Here is a 12,297-nt window from a genome sequence, read left to right on the forward strand (position 1 = left end):
AGGTCGGCGGCGGGATCGGCTCACCGAGTGTTGGCGGACGTCTCAGCCGGCCCCATGACGAAGGGGACGGCGACTCTCTCAAGGGAGAGGGGGGCCCTGAAGAAGAACGGAGGGAAAGTTAAAGAAGACTCGGACAAGATTCAACAAAGGAAAATCAAGAGCGCAAAGACTCACGCTGAGACTAGCGGCGGCCTTCTCACTTCCCTTCAGAAGCGGTTGGCCTTCGCGGCCGCCTCCTCCCGTTTGGTCGCGGCGGCCGCTCCCTTGAGCTTCTTCAATTTGCCGCCGGGCGCACTCGGCCCGGCGTGACGCCTCTTCACGCCGCCTTGGCTGGCCAGGCCGGCTCTTGGCTGGTGGCGCGGGGCGACTTCCCCGTCGGCGTCGTCTTCAGGCCAGTCGGTGAAGGTGGCCGAGGGCCTGAAGCCGCTTTCGGTTCCGTCGCCGCCGCCTTCGGTGTCGGCTTCCGTCGCTGCCGCCCCCAAGTCGGGGTCGTCGACGTCGCTGTCCGCGCGATGAGGGACATACTCGCGGGGCTGTCTCATGGCGCCAGCGGCAGGCTCCATGAGGGGGTTCTAGCCAGAAGAAACCAACAAGAGTAAGAAGCCGGAGTCGGCCGCAAAGAAGACAAAGCTACAGGGAGATGCGACTTACCACTGGTGGGGGGTTGTCGCGCGAGTATGGCTCCTTGCCGAATTGCCAGTCCTCTGTGAACTCGCAGTGCGCGATATGGTTCACCAAGTTCGCCACCTCCTTGCGGGGCATCTCCTTGGTGCTCATCCGACTTGGGTCTCGGAGGCCGCTCATCTGACAGATCAGGTGAGGCCGGCCTTGGAGCGGGAGGACTCGACGCGCCACGAAGGCGGCCAGAAGGTCGGATCCGACGAGGCCCTCCGACTGCAGTAAGACTCGGAGTCGCGCTACGGCGGCGGCTCCGGAGGGAGTCAGCGACCTGGCTCGGTGAGACCAGCTGGGAAGCCTCCCAGTCAGGGGGGCGGCATTGAAAGGCGGCAGGTTGACCCAGTCGCCGTCGGTGGAGAGGTTCTTCACGTAGAAGTATGAGCGCTGCCACATCTTCACCGACTTTATCAGCGAGATGGGAGGAAAGGGGTTGTCGGCTGTCGAGCGCCGCACCGCGGCGTAGGTGCCGCACTGAGCCGGAATGCCGGCGACTTGCGTACCGAGCTTCGAAGAGAAGAATTCTCCCCACAGCTCGAGGGTGGGGAGAACGCCGAGGAAACCTTCGCACAGAGTGGCGAAGGCGGAGAGCAACACCACCGTATTTGGAGTAAGGTGGTGTGGTTGAAGGCTGTGAAACTCCAAGAACGAGCGGAAGAAACCGCTCGCTGGCAGCCCCAGGCCGCGCATGAGGTGCGAGCGGAAGATGACCCGCTCGCCCTCCTCCGGCGCCGGTCGGGTCTCCCCTGCCGGCGCAGGGCGGGTGCGCACGAGGTCCGCGCTGGGGAGAAGGCGGGTTTAGCGGAGGAACTCGATGTGTTCCTCCTCCACCTCCGAGCCGTCCCATATGCCGGAGCGCACGGCGAGGGCCGCGGCGGAGGAAGAGCTCATCGCCGCGGTGAGGAGTGTTCTCGCTCGACGGCGGGGGCAGGAGGAAGAGAAGACAGGATGAGGCGGGCGAATGGGGGAGAAGGGTGCGCGTGCGGTGCCGCCCCGCTCCCCCCCAGCCTACTTATAGCCCTATGGGCTGAGAAGCGGAGGGGGCGGGCGTGGGATTAACTGCGCACGATCCCCCGCGCCGCCCCACGATTTACCCCACGAAGTTACTGCGCGCAGTAACGACGTGGGGAAACCAACCGTCCACGACCGCAACGGATCCGTTCGTATGCCGAGGCACAGTAGTGGCGGGCCCCGCCTGACGGCCCGTCCCGTCGCGCGCGTGGGTGGGCAGACTGTCCTCTCCACGTGGCGCCATGCGATAGGACCGCCTCGATGGCAGCAGGGAAGCGTATCAGGTACGCCGCCTGATTTCCCGCCGCGACTTTCAAGCAGCGACCCCTCGCTAGAAAAGATCCGACTTTCAACAAGTCGGCCAAAGAGAAGACGGCAGCCGAGTTCCAGAGTCTGCGCTGGGAAGGTTGAAACTGTTGAAGCCCCACAAGGCGGCATCCGCGGGGCTTCACCAGCTTCGGGGACTACTGTCGGAGTAATGGGCCACGGGTAGGCTAACCCGGGTCCCAGGATCTTTCAAGACATCGGGGCAGGCCGCGCCCCTCAAGCCGAGTCCCAGACGGCGACTCCAAGACAAGCCGAGTCCCAGACGGCGACTCCAAGACAAGCCGACTCCAAGCTGGCGACCTCCAGAGAGGTCGACTATGGGAGTCGGCCCCTGACTCCTCACGAAGCCCGATGTGGGGTACGGTCGCAGCATGGCCGTTCCCCCTGCCTACGAGGGACCGGCATGGCTACAATGAGCCGTATCGCCGGAAGATCTCCGGCGAGGCGCGACACTGTTGCCATGCCTGCCCTGACCTCAGCCACAGTGCGTGACGCACTGTACCCACGACGCCGGCCTGTACGGCCCGAAGACCGCGGGGCCGCCTGTCAGTGGGTGGACCAAAGGCGGCCTGAGCGCCCCGAAGACGGCCCTGTGGGAGTCGGCCTCCCTGGAGTCGGCCGCCTCCTCTCCAGGGCCCCACGAGCCATTAACCAGATTGGATGGGGAATGGCGACAGTGATCGCCCGATAGACGGCGGCACTGTTGCCACGACCCAATGACCAAGCCTGCATCATCAGGAGTGCCGCACAGTGTCAGGCCTGTCCGCGGGGCCCACCAGTCGGCGGGCCCCAGAAGCCGGTGGGAAGGACGGCGGTGTGAGAGACAGACGGCTGGGGCCCGCGCCCAGCCGGATTACCATTGTACCCCCGGGGGGTAGGCCTATATAAACCCCCCGGGGCACCCATGCAAAGGGTTCGGACCTTGATAGAGATAGACCAGATAGCACAGGGAGGAGAGAACTAGCCTTGCTCTCTCCTGCCTCCCGATACAGCTCCAGGAGCACCATTGTAGTCACTTTGCCTTAGTGATCATGCGGAGACCCCGCAGAGCAGCAGTAGGGGTGTTATCTCCCCGGAGAGCCCCGAAGCTGGGTAAGATTCACCGGCGTGCATGCCTACGCCTCATCCCGTTTCCAGGCACCGGCGACGTTCTACTCGCCCCCACCATGATAAGCCATCCTTTGGCATATGTCGCACCCAACCCCCGACAAATCAGTTTTACTGTTAGACGCGGTTTAATTTTGAATCAGTGGGATTTGTTATTCACTTGCCGCAGAAGTGGTGGTCTTTTGTGATTTTTGGCAAAAACCATAGTTTTGGAGTACCCTAGCCACAAATGTGGTGGTTTTAAGCAATTAACTCCAAAGAAAGCATCAGAATAGTGTGACATTGGGGGTGGAGTGGGCACGAAAGCCAAATCCGAGCGCCCATGTGAGTTCAACTCTAGTTGCTAACATGACAGAGGCAAATCATTAGGGCTGGACAAAAAGCTCGAAGCTTGCGAGCATAATGAACGCTCGATACTTCGGCTCGTTTCGGCTCGTGCTCGTTAGTTAATGAACCAAGCCGAACAATGTTTTTTGCTCGTTAAGATTGACAAGCTTAACAAGCGAGCAAATGAGTTTCACAAGCCAACTCGTTTAGCTCGCTAATTTTCAAAAGTTTGACATGAGACCCCTAATTCAAATCAGCCCACTAACAAAAGAGTTGCTAGTTAGCCCAGCCTAGGGGCCCAGCGCCCCAACCCACTTTAGCACATCTCCTAAACCTAGGAGCTAGCCGCCAGCAGACCCTAGAGTCAACCACGAGCCAGCTGCCAGGAACGAAACGTCGTTGTTAAATTTATGCCGTTGTGAATTTTTGACGGGATCATGTAATTCTTCTGTGTTGTTTATTACCTTTACGTTTTTGTTTAATTTATTCTATCGTGAATCTTTTATGGGATCATGTGATTCTTCTATGTTGTTTATTACCTCAACGAGCACTCGTGAACGCTCACGAGCTTAACAAGCCCATAACGAACCGAGCTGAACAGACATTTTCACTCTTTAATATTAATGAGCTTAATGATAACAACCTTTTGATAATGAGCTTAATGATAATGAGCCAAACAAGCCGAGCAGCTCGTTAATCCAGCCCTACAAATCATACCCCTCGCACGAGGTCATCCGAGTCCACCTTCGAATGCTCCATTGACAAAGGCGAAGCAAGGCTGGGGCATAGCTTCAGAACCTCGGTCATGATCTGCAGCACCAGAGCCACGACACAGGGATAAGGCAGACATGGATTGGGAGTTGTCCCGAACACGAGTACGAGGGGAGAAACAACCACATAGCTCTGCTCTTTGGCACAAGAAAGGGCGTGCTCAAAGCAACCTTCACCCAACGCAGAACACTCCCGACACGTGCCAGCAAGCCTTCTAACTGCTCATTCTAAGCTGCCAGAGTAGACTGTAGCATCACATCAGACAGGGTTTTGCCGAACCGGATACAACCGGACACCCAAGACCCACGACGGAAGCGCCATGGAGGGGAGTGCAGATTCCGTCACACCCTCACAAGTCACATGAAGCCAGAGCTTGACGATGCTCCGTGCCGAGGCGGGTGCATGCGGCACAACAAGGCATGCAAGTGAGTTGAGTACACGCCTAGTTGCGTAGCAGATCCATAATCTTATCAGCGTGTTATTGGTTCTTCGTGCTTTCTACGAGCCAAAGCATGTGTAGCTGCATCTATCTAAACAAAAACATGTGTAGCGGCCGGACCGCACACGCTGGGACAGGGCTGATGGATTTGCAATTTAGTGTAGGCGTTCTCCGCAACAGATTGGTGGGAGTCGAGAGTATTTGTCAGGGCCAAGGACCGTGGCCAACATGCCGATCCGGCCCAAGTTTGGTTGGGCAAGTCCGAGAAGGCGGACGTCTCCGGCACCGAACTTCGACATGCGGATGCTATGTCCCAAACGAAGAATCAGTACCCAAAATGTAAACAACTGTATGAGAACATCGCAACGCAAGCATTCCCGAAAGAGCGGCAAAACATGGTAAAAACACCTGACCATAACAAAAGGAAAGTTACAAAGGTTGGGGCACTCATGAACAAGAACAACATTTCAATGAGCAGACAGTTACAGCAAACCACAGCCTCAAAAGGCCAGAGCAGAAAAGGGGAAGAAAAAACAAGGAGCAGAAAAGGGCAATCTATACAGTGGCCATAACAGCAAAGCGGTGCCATGGATGGAACAGATATCCAAAGCTTTGTTTCACCTTTCACAAAGCTACATAAACTGTACTTACATTTCAGAACAGCGCGGCTCAAGTGAATATCTCTCTCACGAGCCAGTCCAAGGTGGGATAAGCAAAGTAGAGGATCAGAAACGACGGCAGCGCAAACAAAAACGTGACAAGGACGTACAGGAGCAGAACCGCGGCGCTGGCAGGGACGGCGTAGAGAACTATGAGGAGGAACATTATCACGAGCGGGAACTTGGCAGTCAGCTGCACGAAGCACACCATGAGCTTTTGGAGAGACACGCTGGCAGTGTTGGAGGTGTTGGCAGCGGCATTTCTATCTCTGGCAGAAGAGGTCTCTGCTCGTGCCGTAGGGGTTCTTCGGTGGTGTTGACTGGAACTGGTGCCACCACTGGAGGGACATACTGATTGGCGCTCTTCATGACCAGAGGAATGGAACTTTGCTCTGTCACCATTCATGCTCTCAACCATCCAGAGCAGAAAGTAGTTCTTACGTGGGAACTTGAGGTTGCCTTTGTACACCAGCCGGAAAGATAATAGGTTGCACCAAGGACATGAGACAAAGAGAGGCAGCTGGATAGGAAGGGTTGGGAACTTGACAACAGCCCACTGAAGACCTAGGATGCAGTTCTTGCACATTGTGTGACCACACCACAAGACATAAGGAACGTTCTCTACGATGTTGAAGGATTCGCAGCATATTGGGCATTCAAGGCCTTCCTCTCGACTTGCACATGAAGAACCATCGTCATCAGAGCAATCAGGATTGGATAGGCTGCCTTTTGATGGTTGCACCCTTTTCTTTATGCTTCCAGCTATGGCATTTGATGCAAAACTCCACATCTTGAATGAGGAAGAGCTGGTACACTATGTTTTGTGCATCTGCAGTTCTGATGTACAGCAGAAAATCAGAATGCCTCACAAGCGAATAATACCATACTTACATAGGGGAAATACAAATTTCTCCAGTAAAACTGACCACAACTATTTATGCTGAGCGAAAAAAAATTAAGTGTGAAATGCTCTCACAAATGAAATAAAGCCAGCAGTCTATAAAAACATCAAGTAAACAACCAATTGACCAGGCAGGCAATGAGTCATATTAACTACATAATCATGTTTCTTTTTCTAAACAATATAATACAGTTTCCCTGTGTACTGGCAATTTCAGAAACCACATAACAAACACAGAAATGCTGAGAGTGCCAAGCGATGTTACTGACTGCATATATATCTACTTTAGTCGAGAGTAGGGACTAATGATGTGTGGCCTAGTTGATTAGGTAGCGATTTTCTCAGTCGGCTTTGTAGCTACCCTGAGTCAGTACTTATGTACAGACTTTCCAGTACATAAAAAATCTAATAGATAAATTGACAAGAACTGCAGTATCTATAGAAGGTGAAACTCGGCAAGCAGGATTCATGCGGGAAAGTTATTGTAAACATTCTTACTGCTGGAAACTTATCGTGAAGGAGCATCATTCACTAGTTTTAGATAAGAACTGTTTAGACAAACTACATGTGTGCTATCACATGGCCTCAGTGCTTTTTAAAACAGTTAATTATCACTAATGTACTAACATATAAACTAGAAGAAACTACCCAAGAGTTCCAAAATCATGGTAAATTAACTGGGGAGATCCACTATGGATTATGCAAGAGATCATCTAAGCCTACTGCACATTAATGGAAAATAAATATTATCAATACATTGTTTTAACCCGCTCGGTAAAGCCTACACAGGACTAGCTGCGAATTAAGGACTCGTTTGGATCCTAGGCAAGAATAGTTATAGCCTTGCCGGGCAAGGCTAGGTGTTTGGAACTGTTCAAATATCTTAGCTTTTGTGGGCCAGCTAGCTTGGATGGGCTACAAAAACCTTGCTAGATCAGGAGAGCCAAATCGGCTCGCTTCCGATGGCAAACTTTTCGCAAAGAAAACCAACGACCCACTCCTGACAACAGTTTCACACGGCAAGGCTGGTAAGCAAAAGCTGTCTAGCTGAGCTATTGCCCAACTAAGCATCCCTAAACAGAACTATGGGAGGATCAAACAAATCCTACAAAGTCTACACATGGCTTACTCATCATTTAATAGTTGCAATAAGAAGAATGCTTAGTGGTCAAAGGAAAAAATTGCTTCTTCGGAACATAAATTCGAAAACATAGGACTACAAGTCTAGTTCAGCCCTACATGATTTATATGAAAGCAATAGCAGGTTCTGAGTTGATGCTAATACACCCCAATTGAGCTGTTTAATTGTATCGCAATGAACACGGCAATTCTTAAGCAAAGATATGATTTCTTGCTTTCAACCAGCTTAGGAAAATAAAATAGTCATTTGCATCATGACAGGTTCGCAATCATACGGTATCCAGAGCCTAATAAAGCCTATGACTCCTCAAACAGGTTCAGTTAGAGATAGTTTCTAGTGGACTCGACCAAGCCCTGCTTAGATAATCGAGTCTATATATGCCCTACCTTCTAGAAAATGTCATCAGACCCAAAAATCCAGAGAAGGTATCAGTCACGCAATTCCCATGGAATTACAACACTATACGGCCTACTGGTTACTCACTCCTCGGCTTCAGGCTACAAACCATCTGTCTTTATCATCGTGCAAGGCATAGAGATTTCACCAACCATCGTTTTATAATATATTTTTTCCCAATCGGACATTTCGTGCCTACAAACAGCCATGGAAATCCCCAAATCGGCGAGGTCTCCACCCGAAGCGCCCTACGGTAAAAGGAGGACCAAAAGCCCAGGTTCAACCACGCATCTGGTCACGAGAGACACCTAACATCACGAACGCGCGGGCAGGAGCCGGAAACGAATCGGGACAAATCGCTTGGGAGGGTTACGGGCGGGGGAAGTCGGTGGCTTACCAACGAGGTCGCGGATCTCCGTCCGCGCAGCGCAGGGGCGGGCGGGGGACTCCGCGGGAGATCGGTTGTGGTGTGCTAGAAGGCGGTCATCCCGGCGGCGGCCGCCGCGTCGAGGGGGGCGACAGAGTGGGGAGTGGCGGTCGGGTGGAGACGATGGGAGGGGTGGAAGATGGCCGTCCCACCTGTTGTTGATTTCTTTCTCCCGTACGTTCGGGTAACTCGCTAGGGCGCAGTATATCTGGCCCGCTCGTTTTCCTTTCGATGGCTTGGATGACGCCACGTTTGCATCTAAAGGAACTTGTTTCTCTGTTGTTAGGGCATGTACAATGGTCGATAAGGTAGTCTTATCTTAAATCTTGCATGTAATTTAGAGATGACAAAAAAACATGTCTACAATGGGTCATCTCTTAGCTTTATCTTCAATAACTAGTTATTCTTAAAAACATGGTGAGACATATTATGCTAAGAGATCACCTCTTGCCTTCTCTTAATTAAGAGAAGACAAGCCTTCTCTTATGATTTCTCTCTCCTCCACCTCATCATTTATCCTACGTGGCACTGCTAAGATAGAACCATTGTACATGCCCTTATCTATCTTTGTTTGCTCTGGAAAACTTGGTGATCAGATGAGCATAAATAAAGATAAGTGTGGCGAGCTGTCCAAAGGCATAAGCATTGGCGGTGCACCCATGCTGTAGGTACATCTCATTTTCTTCGAAAAGGAAAAAGGAAGATATGTCGTGTCATGCCTTTTGCTCTTGACAAAAAGTCCCAATCCAAATCATGTAAGAGCAACTTCAACCCGCCGATCCAGACGGCGATTTTGTCCGCTTTTCGTTTGTTTGGGTCGGACCGGCAGACGTTCACGTCCGTTTTTGCGTTTGGGTAGGCTTATGCGCCCAACGCTAGCCCGACCCATTTTGACGGCGCGCGGGAAAAGAAAGACCATAAATATTTTAAACATAGAACAAACATTAATTAAACATTAAAGCCGGCCACGAAGGCCGGCAAGAGTCCACGCGTCCATATTACATTAATTGGACATAAAAAATCAAACTAAGAGGGCGCCGCTGCCTTAGGCGTCCTCGTCGGCGGCGTCGGGGCCGGTGAGGTCGATCAGCGTCGGCGCAGGGCCGGCCCAGGGGAATGCCGTGTTCCAGACCACGGCGATGTTGGCCGCTACGGAATGTGCCACCGCGGCATGTGCCTGTCGTGCCTCCTCCTCCGCCTCGCGCTGCTCCTCCTCGGCGTCGCGCTCCAGCTGCTCGAGGTACTCGCCCTCGCGGCGCTCCTCGGTCAGCCGTCGCTGCCGCCAGTGCTCGAGGTACGTCGCCTCCTGCACCAGCGTCGCCCACATCCTGATCGGAGGGGCGCTCACCCACTCGCTCACTACTCTCGTCCAAGAGTAGCGCTCGATGGGGGTTGGTTCCGGCTCGGCCTTGACTGGGGACGGCGGGGCCAGCGGTGGCACGACGCAATCGCCGACCGCGGACAACGCCATGGCCTCCGCCATGCTCGCCTCGAACGCTGCCTCCTCCTCCTCCCTGCGTCGCTCCTCCTCCTCGCTCTCCTGGAGGACAACCGCCATGGCCGCCTGGTAGGTGGCCTCCACCTCCTGGTCCTCGTCGCGTACGACGATGGGCGGCGACGTGGAGCTACGGGAGGCGGCGAGGGGAGCTACGGGAGACTTGGCGCACGCCGCGCTACTTGACCTTCTCGTGCTCGAAGGCAAACCAACACGCCCAATAGGGCGAGTCGGCGTCATAGGCGGAGTCGTGGCGCTGCTCTGCCATCAGCAGTGCCTGCCGTCGTCGCACCTCCTCCGCGTGCGCCCTTGCCGACCGCGGCACCGCCGGCACTGAGATCCTCTCCGGATTCAAGTGTCAGTCATGCGGCAGGGTGATGTCGGGGCAGGGGAGAGGGACGCGGTGCTGCCAGTGCCACTCCGCCTGATGCACTGGCATGCTCACGCGCTGCCTCGGCCGGCGGGAAGACGCCGGCGGAGGCGGAGAGAGGCGGGGAAGAGGGGTGGCGGGGGCCTTGCCCTTGGCTTTGTCATTGCCATTGCCGGAGAAGAAGCCCATCATGTCAAGGTGTGATATGTCCATTTTGCATCATGCTTTTATATTGATATTTATTGCAATATGGGTTGTTACTACATATTATGTCACAATACTTATGCCTTTTCTCTCTTATTTTACAAGGTTTACATGAAGAGGGAGAATGCCGGCAGCTGGATTCTGGGCTGGAAAAGGAGCAAAATATTAGAGACCTATTCTGCACAACTTCAAAAGTCCTGAAACTCCATGAAAGTCAGTTTTGAAATTTATAAAAAATATTTGGCGAAGAAAGCACCAGAGGGGGGTCACCCTCTGTTCACGATGGTGGGGGGCACACCCTACCCCCCTGGGCGTGCCCCCTACCTCGTGGGCCACCTGGAAGCACCCCGATGCCCATCTTCTCGTATAAGGTGTCTTTTGCCCTGGAAAAAATCATAAGGAAGCTTTCGGGATGAAGCGCCTCCATCTCAAGGCGGAACCTTGGCGGAACCAATCTAGGGCTCCGGCGGAGCTGTTCTGCCGGGGAAACATCCCTCCGGGAGGGGGAAATCGTCATCACCATCAATCCTCTCATCGGGAGGGGGTCCATCAACATCAACATCTTCACCAACACCATCTCCTCTCAAACCCTAATTCATCTCTTGTATCCGATCTTTGTCTCAAAACCTCAGATTGGTACCTGTGGGTTGCTAGTAGTGTTGATTACTCCTTGTAGTTGATGCTAGTTGGTTTATTCGGTGGAAGATCATATGTTCAGATCCTTTATGCATATTAATACCCCTCTGATTATGAACATGAATATGATTTGTGAGTAGTTACATTTGTTCCCGAGGACATGGGAGAAGTCTTGTTGTAAGTAATCATGTGAATTTGGTATTCGTTCGATATTTTGATGAGATGTATGTTGTCTCTCCTCTAGTGGTATTATGTGAACGTCGACTACATGACACTTCACCATTGTTTGGCCCTAGAGGGAGGCATTGGGAAGTAATAAGTAGATGATGGGTTGCTAGAGTGACAGAAGCTTAAACCCTAGTTTATGCGTTGCTTCGTAAGGGGCTGATTTGGATCCATATGTTTCATGCTATGGTTAGGTTTACCTTAATTCCTCTTTCTTAGTTGTGGATGCTTGCGAGAGGGGTTAATCATAAGTGGGATGCTTGCCCAAGGAAGGGCAATACCCGAGCACTGGTCCACCCACATATCAAATTATCAAAGTACCGAATGCGAATCATATGAGCATGATAAAAACTAGCTTGACGATAATTCCCATGTGTCCTCGGGAGCGCTTTCCTTTATATAAGAGTTTGTCCAGACTTGTCCTTTGCTACAAAAAGGATTGGGCCACCTTGCTGCACCTTGTTTACTTTTGTTACTTGTTACCCGTTACGAATTATCTTATCACAAAACTATCTGTTACCGATAATTTCAGCGCTTGCAGAGAATACCTTACTGAAAACCGCTTGTTATTTCCTTCTGCTCCTCGTTGGGTTCGACACTCTTACTTATCGAAAGGACTATGATAGATCCCCTATACTTGTGGGTCATCAAGACTCTTTTCTGGCGCCGTTGCCGGGGAGTGAAGCGCCTTTGGTAGGTGGAATTTGGTAAGGAAAATTTTATAGTGTGCTGAAATTTACTATCGCTTGTTACTATGGAAAATAATTCTTTGAGGGGCTTGTTCGGGGTATCTTCACCCCGACCAGTAGAGCAAAGAGTTGCTCCTCAACCTACTAAACCTACTGAAAGTGTTTACTTTGAAATTCCCTCGGGTATGATAGAGAAACTGCTAGTTAATCCTTTTACAGGAGATGGAACACTACATCCCGATATGCACCTAATCTATGTGGATGAAGTTTGTGGATTATTTAAGTTTGCAGGTATGGCTGAGGATGTTATCAAGAAGAAGGTCTTCCCTTTATCTTTGAAGGGAAAGGCATTGGCATGGTTTAGGCTATGTGATGATATTGGATCATGGAACTACAACCGATTGAAATTGGAATTTCATCAGAAGTTTTATCCTATGCATCTGGTTCATCGTGATCGTAATTATATATATAATTTTTGGCCTCGCGAAGGAGAAAGT

At 52.1% G+C, this 12,297-nt stretch overlaps 1 protein-coding gene across 2 annotated transcripts; it reads right to left on the reverse strand.

The window, feature by feature from the left end:
• Positions 1-5,107: 5,107 nt before the first annotated feature.
• On the reverse strand, positions 5,108-8,359 carry LOC123093014 (uncharacterized). Of its 2 annotated transcripts, none has more exons than XM_044514891.1 (2): positions 8,152-8,359; positions 5,108-6,153 (listed from the first exon to the last, which is right to left on the reverse strand). In XM_044514891.1, exon 2 carries the CDS (start codon positions 6,104-6,106, stop codon positions 5,327-5,329), a length of 780 nt encoding a protein of 259 aa, XP_044370826.1. In that variant the 5' UTR covers positions 6,107-6,153; positions 8,152-8,359; the 3' UTR covers positions 5,108-5,326. The 2 variants fall into 2 exon arrangements, with proteins under 2 accessions (XP_044370826.1, XP_044370827.1); XM_044514892.1 differs by having other exon boundaries at positions 5,108-6,145; positions 8,152-8,358.
• Between the last annotated feature and the right edge of the window lie 3,938 nt (positions 8,360-12,297).

This window comes from Triticum aestivum, chromosome 4B (assembly GCF_018294505.1).
Source record: "Triticum aestivum cultivar Chinese Spring chromosome 4B, IWGSC CS RefSeq v2.1, whole genome shotgun sequence".
Classification (NCBI taxonomy): Eukaryota; Viridiplantae; Streptophyta; class Magnoliopsida; order Poales; family Poaceae; genus Triticum; species Triticum aestivum.

Bases quoted from the DNA above. Each gene is read 5' to 3' on its own strand.
- LOC123093014 (XM_044514891.1), bottom strand. From the start codon at position 6,106: ATGTGGAGTTTTGCATCAAATGCCATAGCTGGAAGCATAAAGAAAAGG.